Raw genomic sequence first — 20,755 nt, 5'->3', positions numbered from 1 at the left:
AGCGGAGGGAAAGGCTCGTCCCCCCAGCTGTTGTGACACAACAGTGGACGTTTCCAGTGGGAGCCGTGGGAACGTCTGTCTTGTCACGTTAGTGATTGGTATCTACCACACTCAGAGGCTTGTCCTGGCCCAGAATTGAGCGCTGTTAGCTTACTTTGGAAGCTGGGAGTTTCAAACCCCCTGACATGCAGATCCTGGCAAACTACAGGGAGGGCACCCCTTCTTAAAGAGTACCCCCAGGTGTCCTCCATCAGAGCAATGCATTATGGTCTGAGACACCATATGTTCGAATGGCTTTACTTGAGAAGATTAGTATCAGCCACCATGTCATCCCCCCCCACACACACACATTTACACATATGCACACACACATTTACACATATGCACACACATGCACACGCGCACACACTGTCAACCTCGTGGGCCCCTGCCTGCTCTGTAATGGGAGCCCCTCACTCTGGAGCTGTGGCTCAGTGGAAGTCCACAGCGAACTGGAAATAGAGCCTGGGGTCAGCTTGGCACTCCTCACCCTCCCTCCTCCCAGGACTTTGTGGTCGGCCTCTCCATCCTCCTGCGAGGAACAGTCCAGGAGAAGCTCAAGTGGGCCTTTAACCTCTACGACATTAACAAGGATGGCTACATCACCAAAGAGGTACGGGGGACTGAGGCCTGGTCCGTCTGCCCTCCCTCCTGCCCAGGCTGTCCTGCCTCCCTCCCCTCCCCACCCAGAGACCAGGTGGGGGACAGCCACCAGGGGCTTCCTCCTCTCCTGGGCTCTGTCCTGGGCCCCTGAGTGCAGGGAGCATGGGGCGTGTGCCCCTCACCACACATCGGGTTCCGTTCTGCAAGTGTCCTAGGACCAGCCCTTCTTACAGAAGGGCCTGGGGAGACACGGGTGGAGAAGCCTAGGGTGGGGCTGGCCTTGGCTCCCACCAACCAGGGGGCAAGGGGGGGCCCTCACCACATGGGGCCACGGGTGGGTTCTTTTGGCCCAAACACTTTTTATATATGAAACAGTAGCTACAGTCTCAAATTTTGGAGACAAAAAGCTGCCTCTGACTTTTCTTGAAGAGCCAGAGCTGTCACTGGGCGGAGCCAGGGTGGGGGCAGAGCAGGGCGGCCTCCAGCTGGCTCAGACCTGCCCTGGAGGGGTTCTCCACCCATGGGTGCAGCCCCCTCCCCTCTGGCCCTTGCACCCTCCCCCATCCTTGCAGCTGGACTCATGCCAGCCCCTCCGCCCCTGCAGGAGATGCTGGCCATCATGAAGTCCATCTATGACATGATGGGCCGGCACACCTACCCCCTCCTGCGGGAGGACGCGCCTCTGGAGCACGTGGAGCGGTTCTTCCAGGTGAGCGCTCCAGCCGGATGTGCGGCCAGAAGAGGAAGGGGCTCCTGCTCAGGGCACCTGGGCGAGCCCCCCTGAGCCACCCCCCCCCCCACAGGAGGGTCAATGGCCGTGCCCGGTCAGCTGAGCCTCGGCTCAGGGCCGGCTGGGCTCACAGATTCCAAGGCGGCTGACCTCTTGGCCATGTCCTGGTGCCTTCCAAGTGCTCCCCCAGCTCCTCCAGGGAAACTGTCTGCAGGAGGAATGGGGTTGGGGTGACTTCTCTGTGTGCCCATGAGACATGTGGCCCTTTTGTGCCTGGGTTGCTCCACCTGTCCTACTTGCCTGTCGGGGTGAATTCTGGGAATTGTAAGCCCAGGAGGCCGTCCGAAGCCTCTGGGACTGGAGGGCAGACTAGGGAGAGGGCAGCTGTGGGGTGCGAGGGCTGAGGACCCAGTGTAGGGGACAGCGGGGAGAGGTGGGGGTGGAGGAGGCCCAACCTCAGCACGTCCTCAGGCCTGGGACAGGGACTGTGCCTGGTGAGACACAGACTCACCAAGGGTGTGGCTTGGGTTGCAGAAAATGGACCGGAATCAGGACGGGGTAGTGACCATTGATGAGTTCCTGGAGACCTGTCAGAAGGTAGGTGTCCTCCGGAGTTGAGAGCACTGTGTCCTGCCCCGGCCACTCCTCAGGCCATGCCCCGTGGCCCAGCAGTTGGGTTGAGCTCCCCTCTGGGGGTCCTGAAGCAGTGTGGCCACCTCCACAGGGGCTCACCCCAACCCCCTACACAAAGCACAAGCACCCCCAGAGCTCAGGTGGAGCCCATGAGGGGCTGAAGACACCACTTTTCCGAGCTCCACTTTCACTCTTTCTTCTGAACCCCTCCCCCGGCTCCTGCCAGCCACAGCCCACGTGGGCACCGTAGCTCAGCCCTGCCCTTGCGTGCTTTGAGTCAGCGGGGGCAGATGTGGGCCCGCAGGGGTGATGAGGCAGTGTGGCCCTTGGGCAGGTCACGCGGGGGGACAGGCACCTGGAGCCTCCCTCTGCAGAGCCCTTGTGGTCGGGGAGGCAGGGCATCAGACCTCTGCCACTTGCCTCGCTCCCAGAGTGACCTGTCCATGGCCTGTGGCCTCCGCTGGGTGAGCAACCAGGGAGGTTTGTCCTTCAGTGAGTTAGCCGATCCCAGACGGGCTGCAGTCAGGCCTTGGGGCTGAAGACGGGCTGGGCCAGACCAGCTCCTCCCAGCCCAGGGACACAGACCGAGTGGCCCCTGCAGAGGCCGGTCCCTGACCAGAATCCACTCAGGGTGACCCGAGGTGGGCACCGCCCATCCTGTCCACCTGGGTCTGACCCGGCTTCTCATCCCCTCTCCACGCAGGACGAGAACATCATGAGCTCCATGCAGCTGTTCGAGAACGTCATCTAGGACACATCGGGATCCCCAAGTGGCCATCGTCACCACCTCAACCTGCCAGGAACAGCCTCCATGAGAAACTTTTTTCTAATATATTTGCAAAAAGTGAACAGTGTGCTACACACACACACACACACACACACACACACACACACACACACGTGCGTGCACCATTCCTCTGGGCTAGGTGGGGGAGGGGTGCTGCATCGGGTTGGGAGCTGGGTCCAGGTGACATGAGCTACCCCCCAGCCAGCCCATCCCGGGCCAGCGGAGTGAGGCTGCCTCTGCAGCGGCAGAGGGAAGAGCAGTGTCTGCAGCCATTGGCTGCTGGGTGTGCGCAGGGAAGTGCTCAGCTCCCCTACAAAGGAGGGTCCAGTCTCCAGAGTGAAGGCCCCTCCCTCCCGCTTCCCTTCTTTGCCACCACCCATGGGCCAGGCTCTGGTCTCCTTGTCTCCCAGCCATTCCCAGGCCACTGACCACACTCCCAGCCCACTGACCACTCTCCCAGGATGCACCTCACCTCAGAACCCTGAGGGGCAGCCGGGATAAAGGGCGTTCAGACTAGGAAAGAAGTGATGGAGGCAGAGCCTGCTGCTTCCTGGGAAGGATTCCTGGTGAGCTCTCCACGCAGCTCTCCTGGTGAGCTCTGCTGCGAGGAGGAGGGGCCATCCCTGCTGTCCCTCCGTCCCAGGAAGGGGGCCCTTTAAGCTCAGGGTTGGGTTTCCTGGTGGAGAAAGTGAGGAGACTGTGCCGACCCCAGGCAATGGGAGAAGCCCTCCCCTGCTTGCCCAGGCCAGGCTCAGTGGGGACACAGTGGTGGCGCTGCCCCCACCCCTCAGGCTCTGAACTGTTCGCCCCAAGTCATCGTAGGTTCCAAGAAGAGGCCGTGTGGCTCAGGGACTGGCCGCCCAGGAGCCCGGTGGCTGCCAGCCCAGGAAGGGCTTCTCGGTCCTTTGTCCCCCAGCCTCCGTCTCCCGTGGCCCAGCAGTTGGGTTGAGCTCCCCTCTGTTGGGTCCTGAAGCAGTGTGGCCACCTCCACAGGGGCTCACCCCAACCCATACACAAAGCACAAGCACCCCCAGAGCTCAGGTGGAGCCGCGAGGAGCTGAGGACACCGCTTTTCCGAGACGCCCTCCTGGTGGGCTGAGCCTGGGCCCGGTGGCCCGTGGGTGGCCCAGGGAAGGAAGCGGGGGTCTGTTCTGTGACTCAGAGCAGTCGGGGCTCAAGCCCCTCCCCAGCCCAGCTCACCAACATTCAAAAGCACAAACCCCGGACTCTGCTTGGCTGGGTTCTGCCCTGGGATGGGGCCAGAGGCAGCAGTGAGGGCTGAGGGCCCGAGGCCGGCGGGAGGTCCACAGGGCCTCCAGGACACACAGAGCGATGGATGACCGCTCCTGCCCAGGCAGCGGGGACTTCCGAGGAACATTCCCAAACATACATTCCATCGGCTACCGCCCCGCCTCTGCTCGGCCTGGCCCGGGGTGAGCAGGGCCTTCCAGAAAGGGTGGGACGGCGGAGGCCCTGGAGACTGGTCTGGTTCGGCCAGGGGACTCCTGGGCACCCACAGGCGGTCCTCGGCTTGGAGATGCACTGATACCCCATCTCCAGTGTGACTGGGGTCCCTCTCGTCCTCCAGGAGGCATCAGCTTTCCCTGGCTCAGGGATCTCCTCCCCCCGCCCCCAGCCCGGTCCTCCCAGCTGGTGTCGCTCTGCTTCTCAGGGGCCCAGGTCATAGGAGAGGGTGGCCACCATCCCCCTGTCCCCCGTGGCCTCGGCCAGAGGCCTGTCTCCCACGCTGGGATGAGGACTGGCCGCATGTCTGCATGGCAGAAGCGTCTCCCCTGGGCACACCTGGGAGGGTGGCGCCTGTTCTCAGCGCCCACCAACATCAGTCCTGTATATTTTAATAAAAGAAACTTGACAAAGGCGTGGGCTCACCTTGGCTTATCCTGTGAGTGTTGGTCCAGCCCCTCCCACCTCTGCTGCTATCCATGGCTCCTGCCCAGTGCTGTGCTGGTAAGTGTGTAACGCCCCGCATTGTAGCCTGTGCCAATTCCCATGCTGATTGCAAGCTCCCGAGGTGATGTCACTGAAGGCCGCAGTTGGAAGCCTTTATGAGAAATGCCAGCCCTGCAGCCTCCACACGGAGCCAGCGGGCAGGGTACCTTCTTGAGGTGCCATTTATATCTCGCTCCCAGATCACTCTTCTTTACCAGTTCCAGGATGTCATTTCTGCATGTCCCCTGGGCTGGAGGGCCCAGGCCACAGCGCAGAAACAGAATTTGCCTGAAGATGTCTTCCTTTCCTGCTTTTTATTTTCAAAAGTGTAAACTCAGGAAGGATTACGCCAGGGGAGGGGCAAGAAATGAAAACCTGGGGGAAGGAGTGAGAGGGGGTCCCTAACTTGGAGATAGAGAAGAGGTAGGTTCTGGGGGTATTGGTAGTGCTTCAAGGGCCAGACCCAAGGCCATGTGACATCATCACAGTGACGAGACCCAAGCCTCTCTGGGTCACCAGCTTTGCCTGATGAGCATCTCAGCAGGAGCGAGGAGGGCAGAGGAGAGGACTCCCTACCACCACACACACCGAAAGTTCCACCCCACCTGAAACCGAGGGCCTTGGCACAATCCTGGCAAGGGAGCTGCCTGACTTTGCTGTTGGGGTGGGATGGCCTGCATTTGCCATTGGCTGGCCACTATGTGGAGCACGTTCACCCTGGCCACAGCCTGATGGGCGGGATGGGGAAGCTGAGCTGAAAGGTGTTAAGACCTCCAAGCCATTAAAGAATGGAGTCAGGACGGTGGCTCCAGGCTGGGTGTAAGCACTGAAATACCCCATTCATGATGGGCCAGAGAGCTCAAATTAGGGAAAGCCCATCCATCATCCATCCACCATCCATCCATCATCCATCCATCCACCATCCATCCATCCATCATCCATCCACCATCCATCCACCCACCATCCATCCATCCATCATCCATCCACCATCCATTCATCCACCATCCATCCATCATCCATCCACCCACCATCCATCCATCCATCATCCATCCACCATCCATTCATCCACCATCCATCCATCATCCATCCGTCCACCATCCATCAATTTGTACATCTACTCAGCACTTTCCTGTTCCTGACACTCAGTGCAGAGGGGACAGCTGGCTGTGTCCTCTGTGTGGCTATAATGACAGTGAGGAGTCTAGAAGCACCCCTGAGCAATCAGTCATGGATAGGATTAGGGGAAAATTACAAGATATTGTCAACTATAAGCAAAGATGTAAAAATCAAAATATTAGTCATTTCAATAATATGCATATACATGATATATGTAACATATCATCCCATATTTGGATTTATCCAAGAAATGCAAGGTTTAGCATTAAAACACACACACACACACACACACACACACACACACACACACACACAACACAAAACACAAGCTCTTGGCCGAGCCGATTTTGCTCAGTGTTGAGAGCATCAGCCCATGGACTGAGGGTCTAAGGTTCAATTCCAGTCTAGGGCACGGACAGCCCCGGCCAGGGCTTATGCAGGAAGCAACCAGTTGATGCATCTCTCTCACATTGATGTTTTTCTCTCTCTGTCTCTTCCCCTCCCTTCCAATTTCTCTAAGAATTAATGGAAAAACTATCCTCGGGTGAGGATGAAAAAAATACAGGCTCATTAGTTTCCAATAACATGGAGTATGCAGGAACCTAGAATCTACATTACTCTTTCCACTGAAAACAACACACATTCTGGTTTCACCTGGGTCAGCGACAATCACAGGGACTGTCTGACCAGCTGGCTGTAAAGGGAACATGCAGAGGCCAGCTGCCTGCAGAGCGAGCTCAGCCAGGTTCTGAGATCGGAGAGGAGAGTGGGATAGAGGTGGGGCCCAATCTGCACAGGGAGGAGACCATGGCCAGAACCAGAGCCAGCAGGGCCAGCAGTTATCCTGTGCCTACATAGGGCCAAGATGGGGGCGTCTGGAAGAAACTCTACCATCTCACTCAGACCCTGCCCACTCACATGGGGAAACTGCATAAACCTCCAAGAGAAGATAAAGGCCTAACTAGACCTTGTCCAGAGTTGAGGGTCCTGTAATGGGAGCGGGCCTGACAGGAGGCCTGGAATGGCCCTGGGACATCCGCAGGCTCAGCCTGAGCAGGCACTACAGGCAGCCCTCTCTTGGGAGGTGGTGGAGGCCATGCCACCCACAAACTCCCCCTGACAGCTCCCCTGACTGCCAAGGGCCATCAGTGCAAGAACTGGGCTCCCTGCTGTCTGCTGGGTGCCTTTTGGTTCTGTCTATTCCTTGCCCAGGAATCCCCAGCATCCTCTAACTCACCCACACCGGCCCTGCCCCTCTTTGCTCTCACAGCTGGACGCAGGCCCAGGGCCCCTCTGCTCAGCTCTCTGGACTGGCTTTGAAAATTACAAACTGTCCTTTGGGTGCAGAATCTATGTCTACCCCACCGTCTGCCCGAGATGGCCCATCCATTGCCCCGGCAGTAAAGGCCTCAGGAGTTTCTGTCTCATGCGGTCTCATGTGTGCGCTGAGGAAGGTCAGCTGATTGGACACCGGCCTGCTGCCTCTCTAGTATTCCCCTCCTCGGGCAGTAGCCCCCAGTCTCCCTGGGGATCCCTCCCGCTCTCTGTCCAGAAAGTCAGGGACCCTACCTCCAAGGCCAGCCCTCAGCCCGTTGGTACATGTCTTCCCTGCTCAGAGTGGTTGGTTGAGGATGGGCACCTGGGGTGAAGGGGGCCAAGGGAACCCAGCGGGAATGCTGGTAAAGGCTCTGCTCCTCACCACCTGAAGCTTCAGGGGCCCGAGTCGTGGGGCTGGGGCTGTTATTTGGTAACTGGAGGAGCCAGGGAATGAAGCCAGAGCAGAAGAAGGGTAAGCTGGCTGACGGATGGAGACAGAGAGAGCAAGGGGGAGGGGGCAGGGTTCAGCCCTTGAGCTCAAAACCAAACTGTCCCTTAAGCAAGTCCCTCCCGATCTCAGATCCGTTGCTATGTGAGCCACTCATAGGTTCCCCACCCCAACACCCTACCCCAAGCTCACTTAACACGTCTCATCTACTGCAGCCCTTAATGTCAAGCTCAGCCGTGGGGCGGAATGTGCTTTCCAGACGTCAGTGAGCCCTGAGGGGAGGGGGTCAGGACACCATGCCCAGCCTGTCTCCCGGCCAGACTGTGGGCCTCTTGCCAGCAAAAGCCCTGGGGGTCACACGGGGAGGGAGTGGCAGTAATGCTGCTGCGCCAAAGGCTACAGGGAGGAGCCGCTGCTGTGGAGCAGACAGCCCTGGTGAGCTTGCTGGGTCACGGGCCAGCTCGGGAGGCACCAGGGTCAAAGTCTGTTTGAAACATGTGGCCTGCACTGAAGGGCGCCTCCTTCTGAGCACCCACCCCTACCCCACCCAGCCCAGCTCTCTTCCACCCACTTTCCTGTCCTGAGCAATTCTGGCTGAATCCCATTCCTGCGAGTTTCACCAACAAAACCAGGCAGCGCTTTTCCCGTTTCGAAAAATCACCAAATACAGGAAGCCATCCAGGAACTACAAATAAGGCCCCAAGAGCAGGTCATCCGTCAGCCCCAGACTGCCCACTGCCCGCCAGCGGCCAGCCATCTTTTTGTACATTCGCATGTTGTGGCCAAAACAGCAACTCTGTGCTTCTAAAAGGCAGGGGGAGCAGAATGGATGCCTCTCCTCTTGCCCTTTGTGTTGGTAACTTCGGCTCCAGCCAACAGGTTAGTGCAAATTAACCTGTTTGCAAATTCACTCATCTTTTCTTCCGCAGTGTCGACTCTGCCACTCACCCATCTAGTGCATTTTTCATCTCAGATATTGTAGTTTCCATCAATGGAAGTTTGCTTTGGATCCCTTTAAAAACTATCTTCCATGTTTCTAATTAACTTTGAACAGATGGGGTACAGTTATAGTAACTGTTGTAATATTCTTGTCTGTTAATTCTAACATCTGTCAGTTCTGAGTTCCACTAAAATGCTAGATTCTTCTCGCTATGGGTCATGTTTTCCTGCTTCCTTCCAAGACTGGGTTATCTTTGATTACATATCAGAACTTGTGAATTTGATCTTGTTGGTTGCTGGGTATGTTTTACTATTTCTATAAACATTACTGAGCTTGGCCTGTGATATAATTAAGCTACGTGTAGCATTTGGTCCTGGCGGATCCTGGTTTTATGATGTGTGGGGCATTACTCCCCACCTCCCTGTGGAGGCAACACCTTCATGAGTGCTCTACCCCGTGTCCGGGATTTCTGAGTTTCCCAATCTGACTAGTGGGAAGAGGTGCTGTTCCTGGCCTGGTGCAATCTCTTGACACCATTCCCTCTGATTCTGCTTGGTGATTCTTTCCCTGCTCTCAGGTAGTTGCCTCACAGACATGCCCCGCTCAGGACTCTTCTGGACGCTTGAGGGGGAACCTCCACAGAATGCCCGCTCCAGTACTTTGTCCTGCAAACTCCAGCTTCCCGGGTCGTACCAGGCCTCAGCTCCATTTCTGCAACTCATGGCGCATGCAGGCTCCACTTTGGTCCACCCTCCCTCTGCCACAGCCTGGAAAATCTCTCAAAGCATCAAGCAGGGGCGACCATAGGGTCTCATTTGTTTCCTGTCTGATATCACTGTTCTTCTTTTTTTTTATATATATATTTTATTGATTTTTTACAGAGAGGAAGGGAGAGAGATAGAGAGTTAGAAACATCGATGAGAGAGAAACATCGATCAGCTGCCTCCTGCACATCTGGGGATATGCCCGCAACCCAGGTACATGCCCTTGACCGGAATCGAACCTGGGACCTTTCAGTCCGCAGGCCGACGCTCTATCCACTGAGCCAAACCAGTTTTGGCTGATATCACTGTTCTTCGTTACTTGATGCCCAATTTCTTGAAAACCATTGTTTTGCATATTTTGTCTGAGTTTCTTGTTTCATGCAGGGTAAATCTGTCCCTCTCACTCGATCTTGTCCAGAAGCAGAGGTCCTCCTCTCCTTGCCATTTGGAAGGCGTGGCCCCCCGACTCTGCCTAAGTTATGTGCTCCCCTGTGTCCCGGTTCCGGTTCCCTGCAGTTGTTCTGATTGCTCCTCTGGTGCTGCCCACCCTTACAGGGTGTGTCTCCTGACTAGGGTTTATGCCAGGCTCTCTAGGACATTCCCCCTGTTCACACTCACTCCCTCAGTCTTCATTTCTATCTCTATGCTGACCTCTTTCTCCCTTGAAGCCAGACTAGAGCCCCACGCTGCGACTGCCGCTCTGCAGTACCCACTTGAATGTCCCCCAGGCACATTAAATACAACCCATCCAACACCCAGCTCACCAGCCTCCCCCCAGAGCTGCTGTCTCTCCAGAACCTGTTTGCATGACTAGCACTGCCATCACAGCCAGAGACCGAGGAGGCAGCCTGGCCCCTCCTTCCCCCTCACTCCCAACTCCTGTCATCACTAAGGACGGTCAGTTCTACCTCCTGAGCATCTCTGAACGCTCATCATCTCCGTTGCACACCAGCCACCACTGCTCTCACCCGCGCCCCCATTCAGACCCCTTTCCTTGGAGGAGGACCAGTGTAAAACTGCCCAGTGGCCTCCTGTGTGCTAGGTAAGCTCCAAACGCCTTCCGGGACAACTGAAGCCCTCGAGCATGTGGCCCTTGATTAAATCTTGGACCTCTTGCCCAGAGCCCCTTTACGGGTCCTCATTTGCCAGAGGCCTGGAGAGCCTGCTAATTAAACCACCTCTTCGGGAGAATGCCTGTCCTCTGAGCTGGAGATTTTGCCTCCCACTACCCTGTCCTGAGCCCAACACAGTGCGTGTGAGACAGGGCTGCTCAGATGGGTGTAAAAGGCTGGACCCGGGGTCAAAAGGTGGTTCCCCTCCCCACTGCCTGTGTCAGCTTGCGCAGAGCACTTCCAGCCTCAGGTGTCCCCTATGTAAAACGGTGCCATCACCCCTCCTCTCCTCAATAATAAGCCAGAGGTTTGCCTTTGTCAGCCAGCGCGCTATAATTTGGTTTCTTCTACCGCATTTGCCCAACGATGGGAATGGTGCCCTGCTCAGAGGCAGGGACCCGACACGGGGGAGGGGAGCGCGGCGCCCAGGGCACAAAACGTCAGGAAGCACCCACTCAGGTCGCTGTGAGGGAAGGGCGCCGTCCTGCGGGCTCGCGCAGATACCACTAGAGGCCTGAAGGCTCCAGCGTTGGGCCCGCCCCTCCAGCGTTGGCCCCGCCCCCAGCGTTGGGCCCGCCCCTCTATCATGGGCCCGCCCCCACGGTTGGGCCCGCCCCCCAGCTTTGGGCCCGTCCCCACGGTTGGGCCCGCCTCCAGCGTTGGCCCCGCCCCCAGCGTTGGGCCCGCCCCTCTATCGTGGGCCCGCCCCCACGGTTGGGCCCGCCCCCCAGCGTTGGGCCCGTCCCCAGCGTTGGGCCCGCCCCCCAGCGTTGGGCCCGTCCCCAGCGTTGGGCTCGTCCTCCAGGGTTGGGCCCGCCCTCCGCACGTGACTTCCGGGACAGGACGCAGCGTCCTGCTGCTGGCCGTCGCTCTGGACGTGACGAGGAGCGCCGCCTCTGCCCACGTCTAATTCGAGAAGCCGAGGACGCGCTGCAGCGGAGGTCCCCCTGCGGGTCCTAGTCTGGCGACTTGACACAAGTCCCTTGGCGCGCGCCAACTCCAGACCGCACCCCGCGAGCCTGGTCCGATAGCGCGGGGCGAGGCCAGGTAGGTCGGGTTCGGGCCGGCGTGGGTGCATCCTCGGGCCCGCCACTCGGACCACACCGGGCTCGTGGGCGCCCACTGAATGCAGGGGACCTAGCTGAGCACGAAGGGAAACCGAGGGACGGCCCGGGCGCAGGGCGTGGGGACTGACGGTGGGACGCTGTCCCAGGCACACACTTGTGTGCTGTTTCCTCCTCACGTCGGGGCATCCTTTGTCAGGGTTGGATCGAGCTCGGGCTTTGGGGCGGAGGGAACAGCTGATGCGCCGGGGCCACGTTCTGACGGACACCTTGGCAGGTGACGGCTCCTCTTGAGGCCTCAGTGCCCCTTCCTGTAAAAGGGGGCGCACTGCCCGAGGGGATTGTGGTAGGACGAGTGGGAACCTGCATGTGCGGTTCACGTGGGAGGGCACAGTCAGTCAGTGTGGGCTGGGGAGAGCGGGGGAGCAACCAGCCTTACCCCTGAGGCGGCAGCCGCAGGTGACCAGGTTCCCGGAGCGTGGCCAGAGCAGGCAGAGTGCCTGGGCATGAGGCTCTTTTGGAGGACCCTGCTCCTCACCAGTCTTCTGGGCTGAAGTGCCCCAGGCGGGGCGGGCTAAAGCTAGAGTATGTTGCTGGCACACCGCCTGGTTTCTGAACCAAGAGCTTCAGTGTCACCTGGACATGGATTGAAATCCATTAACCTCTCTGACTCTTAGTTTTTACATCTGCAGAATGGACTAACAATACCTACCTTTCACAATTATCAAAATCAGTCAGACTGTGGATAAAGCACTTAAATGGCACCTGGCATTCCGTGGGAGTGACTACTGTTGTATATATTTTAGCTGGTAGAGTGTCTGAGCACACCCACTCTGGCTAGCCCAGTGGTTCTCAACCTTGGCTGCACATTGGAATCACCTGGGAATCCTCCGGAAATTGTTTCTTTGTTATGGGGTGGGGCCACAACATTAGTAACAAAGAAACAGAATTACCGGAGGATGAGGCCCAGAAACCAGGATTTTAAAAAGATTCCCAGGTGATTCTACTGTGCAGCCAAAGTTGAGAACCACTGGGCCAGACCAACCTTTATCGGTGGCATGGTTAGGCTTATATAGGGCAGGAGGCTTGAAGCCCCATTTTTCTGGTCAAACTCATTGGCCAACACAGTAGTTAGATCAGTTACATGCATCTAATGCAGGGGTGGGCAAAGTTTTTGACTCGAGGGCCACAATGGGTTCTTAAATTGGACCGGAGGGCCGGAACAAAAGCATGGATGGAGTGTTTGTGTGAACTAATATAAATTCAAAGTAAACATCATTACATAAAAGGATATGGTCTTTTTTTTTTTTTTTTAGTTTTATTCATTTCAAACGGGCCGGATCCGGCCCGCGGGTCGTAGTTTGCCCACGGCTGGTCTAATGTGTCTCTAACTGAACAAAGCCGATTGAATCATTAGATGGGGTCTCGGAGTCGGGGACTAACCGCCACATGCCTGAGCTTAAAGGTCTGAATTTAAAAGCAAGGAGCCAGGTAGGGGAGGGACTGTTTGGAAGTCAGACTTAGGTTAGAAACAAAACAAAAGGGATTTCTCGTTGAGCGAACTGGAACTTGAAGCAGGGTCTGAGCCCTTTGGTACTTCCAGGTGATTTGAAGAGGGAGGCACAGCCATGCCTCCTGAGGTTGACACTCACCAAGCTTCCCAAGTAGTGGAAAGTCAGCCCCTGCTCAGGCATTTGTTCACTCAGCAGAGAACAGCGGAGGGCCTCTGCGTGCCAGGCACAGTGGACCAGAGGAGACAGCCTGGTGATGCCCGTCAGGCCTAGGCCCTGCCCTTTGTCTGCAGCCTTTTCCCTCAGGCAGCCTGGGCTCCAGCAGGAAAAACTAAGCATTTACTGTCTGGAGAGGCAGGTGGGGGCTGCCCCTGGAAGGCTGGAGCAGGGGGTTATGGCTTGGTAATGGGAGCAGTGGGAAGCATTTTACGTAGGAGGGTAGCCATCAGATTGTCATTTAAAGAACTGCTTATGGCAGGTGTGAAGCCATTTTCCCAGTGGTCATGTGCGTATGGTGGGCCCCACTCTTACCTAATTCCTAGTCCTGCTCATCTTTTTTTTTTTTTTTTAAATATATTTTATTGATTTTTTACAGAGAGGAAGGGAGAGGGATAGAGAGTTAGAAACATCGATGAGAGAGAAACATCGATCAGCTGCCTCCTGCACACTCCCCACTGGGGATGTGCCCGCAACCAAGGTACATACCCTTGGCCGGAATCGAACCCGGGACCCTTGAGTCTGCAGGTCGATGCTCTATCCACTGAGCCAAACCAGTTAGGGCTAGTCCTGCTCATCTTAGCCCAACGCAGCTCAGCATCACTTCAAGAAACTAGACCAAGCCCTACCCTGGGAAACCAGACCAGCAGGGAGCACTTTGCAAGGGAGCAGGGTAGCCTCAGCTTTCCTTTCTCACCTGTCTTACTGAAGAGCCTTAGAAATCTTACATGACAGCAGCTTCAGTTAATAAAGGGGCGAACTGAGGCCGTGGAGGGCTGATTATCCACGGTCACAAAACCCCTGCGTCACACTGCCTTGGTCACCCTTGCAGGACCCTTGATTGTCACAGCAGGAGTCCCATTGCTGAATCTTATCAGCTGTTAACATCAGTTTTCCTTGTGAGCAGAATGGCAGGGCTGAGTATGTCTCATCTATATGTTTGCCTTAGTGGTGCAGGTACAGTGTGTGCTTTCAGAAAGCGCTGGTTGAAGGAACGCTGGCTTCCCTGGCACCTAGCCTAGGGCCTGACATGAAGTAGTTGCTCCCCTAGAAAGGTTTCATTATGTGCATTGAATTGAGCAAAAAACCACCTTATGAAGCATAGAGGGTGAAATAACTTATAAATCCAGACCACTTCCATGGTGTGCCAGGAACTTGGGCTGGAACTCGAGGAACATGGGGATCCTGATGATGGCTCCCACTCCCTCTGTACCCTGTGACCCACTGTTTTCTCCATAGACGGATGCTGTTCCCTGCTAGAAGAAGGTTGCTCACGGCTCTGCTGCAGGCTCAGCGCTGGCCCTTTCAGCCCTCCAGAGACATGAGACTGGTGCAGTTCCAGGCACCCCACCTGACCGGACCTCACCTGGGCCTGGAGTCAGGGAATGGCGGAGGGGTCATCAACCTCAATGCCTTTGACCCCACACTGCCCAAGACCATGGTAGAGTTCCTGGAGCAGGGAGAGTCCACTCTCTCAGTGGCGAGAAGGTAAATCAGCAGGCAGCATCACCCTGTGGTGGTTGCCCTGGGAAACAGGACCAGCAGGGAGCGCTTTTGCAAGGAAGCAGGGTAGCCTCAGCTTTCTTTTCTCACCTGTTCTTAGTAAAGGTTCTTAGAAATGTTACATGACAGCAGCCTCAGTGTACAGTGGGGGAAACTAAGGCCCAGGGAGGGTGATTATCCAAAGACCACAAACTCCCCTTCATCACAGCTTCCCTGGGGGTGAAGTTGCTGCCTGCCTGAGGGGTGTGGGACCAGGAGTCCTAAATAGCATCTTGAAAAGTTGGAGGAGTGATTGGACTCTTGGCTTCTTAGGGGAAAGAGAAGTGCATGGAGGTTTTCTTAAAGGTGATTCTTGGGTTTGGGCTAGATTAGATGGTGACTTCCCAGAAGTGGAGGAGCCCTGTGGCATTTGGCCTAAAGGTACTGATGAACAGTAAAGACCACTTTGAGATATCGTTTTACCTATTAAACTGGCAAAAATACAAATGTTTGACAGTATACAGTGTTGGTAAGAATATGTTTCCCAAACTTCATGGTCTCCCAAGATTGGAACCTACTTCCGTATCTGTCAACAGGGAATTGAGTTTGTCTCTATAGTGCAGTAGTACACAGCCATAGTAAACTGTTATGGCGAGATCTTTAAAATATATCTATATTTTTAGTAAGGTGTATGTAGTGTGCTATCATTTGTATAAAATGACAGGAGGAGAAGAATAGAGTAGCTGTGAAGAGCTGCATAGGACACTGTGTCTCTCCAAGGCTACAGCGGGTGACTAGGAGAAAGGGTAAAAGAAAGGCCTTCCTAGTTACTCCCATCTGCACCTTCTGAATTCCTTTACATGGACATGTATTGCCTGATGGGGGAAAGGAAACCCACATTGGATAAATATTAAACCGTGCTCTGATGTCAAAGAATGATACTGGCCTTGATTTTCACACTGACTCTGATGGTTGATAGATCTAAAAAATATAAACAGCAAAACTTGCAGCTGCTGTGGGATCTCCCCAGCGTGCCCAGGACGGCCGGCTGCTCCCATCCAGCCCCTCTCTCCTGCTCCGGTCTCTGCAGAGCCCTGGCTGCCCAATTGCCAGTCTTACCACGGTCAGAGGTGACCTTCCTGGCTCCCGTCACACGGCCAGACAAGGTGGTGTGTGTGGGCATGAATTACGTGGACCACTGCAAGGAACAGAACGTGCCCGTGCCCAAGGAACCCATCATCTTCAGCAAGTTTGCCAGCTCCATCGTGGGGCCCTACGATGAGGTCATCCTCCCTCCTGAGAGCCAGGTCGGTGCCTCCCCATGGCCCTCTCAAGTCACGGGGGCCCATCACAGAGGCGCAGCACCCAGCTTACAGGAGCCACCTGCAGTGCATTAAACAGAAACTATAGGGGGTTATACAGTAATAAGCCTGGCCTCAGGAAAAAAAGTTAATAGAAGAGAGCTTTCCGTCATTTCTATTTGGATTACAAAAGTAATATACTTTCATCGTAGGGACTTATAAAATTCAGCATGCACCTTCTAAGAATAAGGACAATGTCCTACATGACCATAATACCTTTATCACAACCAAGAGTATTACCATGAATAACCTCTGATACAAAGTCCAACTGGGAGGTGACTTTCAATTTGGGTACTGTTTTGTTGTTTGCTGACCCAGGATCAAACAAGGTCACACATTGCATTTGGTTATGTCTCTGGGACCTGTAATCTACAGATCCACAGGAATCCATGGACTTTTTCTCAAAGGGCCTGTTAGTAAATATTAGTTTGAATGCCAGTAGTGTCTGTTGCAACAGTTCAACTTTGCCACTGCAGTGTGAACACAGTCATGGCTGATACATAAATGAATGAACGTGGCTGTGTTCCAGGAAAGCTTTATCTACAGAAACTGGCAGCAACCTGGATTCACCCACAGGCCGTACTTTGCTGACCTCTGTCTCTGACCAACAGCCTACTGTCATTTTTTTTCCCTTTTTTTTTTTAAATGTTTTTATTGATTTCAGAGAGGAAGGGAGAGGGAGAGATAGGAACATCAATGATGAGAAACATTGATCAGCTGCCTCCTGTACACCCTCCACTGGGGATCGAGCCTGCAACCCAGGCATCAAACCGGGATTTCTTGGTTCATAGATGGATGCTCAACCACTGAGCCACCCTGGCCGAGCCCGTTTTCTATCAGCATGTCCCATGGTCTGGACTTGTCTGATTGTGTCTTCATGATCAGATCCAGGTTAAACATTTTTGTCGAGTTCTACACAAGTGTCTCAGTCCATTCGGGCTACGATAACAAAATATACTGGGTGGCTTATAAACAACATCTATTTTTCACAGTTCTGGAGGCTGGAAGTGCAAGATCAAGGCACTGATAAATTTGTGTCTGGGAAGGCCATTTCCTGGTTCCTAGAAGATGTCTTTCCCTGTGTTCTCACATGGTAAAAAGGGACAGGGAGCTCTCTGGGATCTCTTTTATAAAGGCATAATCCTACTCATGGGGGCTCTGCCCTCATGACAATCACCTTCCAAAGACCCCACCTCTGAATACCACCACATTGAGTGAGGGGTAGGTTTTAAGACATGAATTTGGAGGGACACAAACATGCAGTCTATAGCACAGATGTTGTATCCTCACACTGCGTCCCACTGGGAGACTCCCGTCAGGTGCTTAAAGTTTGATCACTTGGTTTACTGGCTGTTCATTAGACCTCTCCATTGTGAAGGTGCATTTCTCTGGTCTGGTACTAAGCAATCTGTAGTTGTTTGAGACCATGGGACTATCTTATTGCCCCACTGATTCATCTAAGGATTCCCTGGTCATCCTTACCTTACTCTATATGCCCTGGGGGTTAGAAAAATGTGATTTCTCACCATGCCTTCTATTCTTTATTAGCTGGCATTCTGTGAACAAGAGATGCCTCCTTTTTTTACTCCATTCCTTTAGTATCATGAATTTGATTTTTATCCAACATGTTGTAATCCATCATTTACAGTTTTTACATGTTTAGCCAGCGGGAGGTTCAGGTTGGCCTTCAGCCCCATCACTTTTTGAGCACTTCCTTGCTTTCTGTCTAGCACAGGCTCATTAGAATATTAGACCTGGAATTAGCCATTTCTCCAGGGAACCTGGTTCTTTCTAGTGGGGTGCAATGCTAGAGATCAAAGTCAGTGTCAGGTGTACTCATAGTAGCTCTGGACTATTCCAAAGAGCAGCCAGTTTAAAAAGTTAGATTGTTTCTTTTTTGTAGCACTTTGCTAAAATGGGAAAGGCTGATTATGTTTTCATTTTCTGTGGCCTGTGTATTTTTGGGAATTGTTTATTCAAGCCTTTTGCCCACCTTTATTTTGGCATGTTGATATTTTTATCATTTAATGAGTTAATGCCTTAAAGCACTAGAATGGCTGTTGGCACACAGAGTAGGATGAGCTATTATTACTTGGTATCCATCCTTTTTTGCAAGTATTAAGAGTGACTTTTTAAAATATATAGATATAGATATATACTTGTATTGATTGCAGAGAAGGGAGAGGGAAAGAGATAGAAACATTAATGATGATAATCATTGATTGGTTGCTTCCTGCATGCCCCCCGCTGGGGATCAAGCCCACAACCCAGGAATAGGGCGTGACCAGGAATCAAACCATGACCTCCTGGCTCATAGGTTGACGCTCAACCACTGAGCCATGCCGGCTGGGCAAGAATGACTTTTAAATTCAGTCCCCAGACTAGCGTTGCTCCTCTAGTCACCAGGGAACTGTACCTGCATCAGTGGTGCTGCCTGCCATTGCCCAAGGTTTATGGGTGTACAAGTCACTCTCCCTGCCCCTCTGGTTCGTTTTATGACTTGGGCCAGCAGTTGACCCCACTGGTGGGGGCCCAGGCCCCAGGACATGCATGCAGTTCCTCAGCACTGGGAGAGGCCCAGGGCCAGGCAGTTTACTGCTCCTTTCCCACTGCAGGAGGTGGACTGGGAAGTGGAGCTGGCCGTGGTCATTGGGAAGAAAGGCAAGCACATCAAGGTGAGGTTGAGTGGGTGGTACCCACTATCCCTGGCCTAAGGAAGTGGTTGGCTTGGGCACTTGCCTTGTTCCTGGCCTAACACTTTTGGTGAGCTCTGGCTACTAGCCTGGGATAAAGGCTTTGTTATGGGGGCTGGTGTCACTGTTATCTAACCTCTAATCTGGCCAAATTCCCTGCCCCCATAGGCCACAGATGCCATGGCTTATGTGGCTGGCTTCACTGTGGCACATGACGTAAGTGCTCGTGACTGGCAAATGAGACGCAATGGCAGGCAGTGGCTGCTGGGAAAAACCTTTGACACCTTCTGTCCCCTGGGTCCTGCTTTGGTGACCAAGGACAGTGTAGCAGGTAGGTCTCGGACAACACCCATGATGACGCATCTTGCTCTGCTCGGATATGTCAGAGCAAAGAAATAGCAACGTTCAGGAAATGGGAGTGTGGGGACAGTTCAATGTGGAGCCCCCTCCCCAGCTGCCTTTCACTGATTCCTTACAGAGCAAGTCTCAACCTGGGCTCAGTGGGCCTTCTTCCACATCCCCTCACCCTCTAGAGGACCACAGCCACAGAGGTGGTGAATCTGCGTTCATCAAGCGAATTACAGGCAACAGTGTTCCCCTCATGGTGGTTAGGCTCTCTAGCTGCCACTATCAGGGAGTCTTTAGATTGGAAGGGAGCAAGGCTGGCCCTTGAGCATCACAGGGAATGGCTGGCACAAAGCCCATGCATTTTCCTGTCAGGGAGACAGGACCAACAGGACCTTGCCCAGCCACTGTGGCCAGGGCAACACTGGCTACCAGTAGCAAGGGCACCAGGTGCCAGGAAGAAAGGCCATGGTGCAGAGGGCAGAGCATAGCCATTTGGGTTGGGGTGTGTGTCCGGGGGGGTTAGCCATCAACAGTGAAGTTATTGTGTTCTGGCTGCTCTAAGAGGGTGTGTTTGTAAATGTGTGAAACAAAAGTTAAGATAAAAATGTGGTGAGCCACCACCTGCCAGTCAGGTGCAGGAGGCTCACTGCCCTGCTCCTGCAGTTTCCTTTTTGCATTACAGGTGCCAGGTCTTTTTTATTGTCAGCCTTTGCTGTGGATAGATGTCCATTTTTTAAGGCAAAATTGCCTTTTTCCCTCATCCTGGAGGGTCTGGGACACATCCAGGTAGGGTTGAGGAAGAGCAGGAAGAGGCCCAAGGTGGTGTTTTATGCATTTCAGATCCACACAACTTAAAGATCTGCTGCCAGGTGAATGGGGAAGTGGTCCAGAGCAGCAACACCAATCAGATGGTGTTTAAGACAGAAGAGCTGATAGCCTGGGTCTCCCAGTAAGTGAGATGAAGCCCTGCCCCACCACAGCTACCTGTAGCTGAGCCGAGCCCTCCATCCCTGGCTGTGGCCCCTCAGCCCCTGGTCTCACCTGGCCCTTTTGCCTGCCCAGGTTCGTCACCCTTTACCCTGGGGACATCATCCTGACGGGTACCCCCCCAGGTGTTGGTGTATTCAGGAAACCTCCTGTCTTTCTCAAGGTAGGTTGGCTAAAAGGGGGAAAGGGAGAAGGACCCAGAGGCTGACAGGTGTGGCTCAGGCTTGAGAAACCCAAGCCTGTGTATGTATGTGTAGATTTGTGTGTGTCAGACTAAGGACTGACAACCTGGCGACCACTCCATTGCAGAAGGGCGATGAAGTCCAGTGTGAGATTGAAGAACTGGGTGTCATCATCAACAAGGTGGTGTGATGGCTCCTGCTGCAGGTCCTGGACTTAAGAGGCGGGCATCCATTCTCACTGTACAGGGCAAGGCCCAGTGCTTGCCCCCTCATGGCTCCTCATCTAGGTGTGTGTTGGGGGCGGGGGGAGCCTCTCCTCTTCAATAAACTTCTCAGACTGTCAGTAGCTTGGCTTCTGCCTGTCTTTTAAGGTTTGTTTCAGGGATCAAGATAGGACATTGCCACAGGGTGGGGAAGGAGAGCAAACACTACATACCTCAAATCACACTGCTGGGCTTGGAAAGAGGACTTG

General features: G+C 54.3%; 2 protein-coding genes across 7 annotated transcripts in view; both read left to right on the top strand.

Moving 5' to 3' along the window:
• Positions 1 to 4,670, top strand: part of KCNIP3 (potassium voltage-gated channel interacting protein 3) — a 70,451-nt gene extending 65,781 nt beyond the window's left edge. For all 5 annotated transcript variants that reach the window (XM_081101394.1, XM_081101398.1, XM_081101397.1 and 2 more), the window contains 4 exons: positions 545 to 652; positions 1,247 to 1,351; positions 1,907 to 1,969; positions 2,709 to 4,670. In XM_081101394.1, coding sequence (XP_080957520.1) covers positions 545 to 652; positions 1,247 to 1,351; positions 1,907 to 1,969; positions 2,709 to 2,756 — 324 coding nt within the window. In that variant the 3' untranslated portion in view covers positions 2,757 to 4,670. The remainder of the gene's footprint in view (positions 1 to 544; positions 653 to 1,246; positions 1,352 to 1,906; positions 1,970 to 2,708) is intronic.
• A 6,604-nt stretch (positions 4,671 to 11,274) lies between these two features.
• On the top strand, positions 11,275 to 20,626 carry LOC308525753 (oxaloacetate tautomerase FAHD2A, mitochondrial). 2 transcript variants are annotated; one of them, XR_013996474.1, is made up of 8 exons: positions 11,275 to 11,486; positions 14,470 to 14,718; positions 15,803 to 16,019; positions 18,689 to 18,748; positions 18,935 to 19,097; positions 19,245 to 20,063; positions 20,177 to 20,264; positions 20,411 to 20,626. XR_013996474.1 is itself a non-coding variant. In XM_081100583.1 (8 exons), exons 2-8 carry the CDS (start codon positions 14,474 to 14,476, stop codon positions 20,471 to 20,473), a joined length of 945 nt encoding a protein of 314 aa, XP_080956709.1. In that variant the 5' UTR covers positions 11,275 to 11,486; positions 14,470 to 14,473; the 3' UTR covers positions 20,474 to 20,626. The 2 variants fall into 2 exon arrangements, 1 of the variants encoding a protein (XP_080956709.1); XM_081100583.1 differs by having other exon boundaries at positions 19,955 to 20,063.
• Positions 20,627 to 20,755: the final 129 nt, after the last annotated feature.

This window comes from Myotis nattereri (assembly GCF_964212035.1).
Source record: "Myotis nattereri genome assembly, chromosome: 10".
Classification (NCBI taxonomy): domain Eukaryota; kingdom Metazoa; phylum Chordata; class Mammalia; order Chiroptera; family Vespertilionidae; genus Myotis; species Myotis nattereri.
The sequence above is the reverse complement of the archived record's forward strand: the minus strand, read 5'-3'. Positions and strand labels throughout refer to the sequence as shown.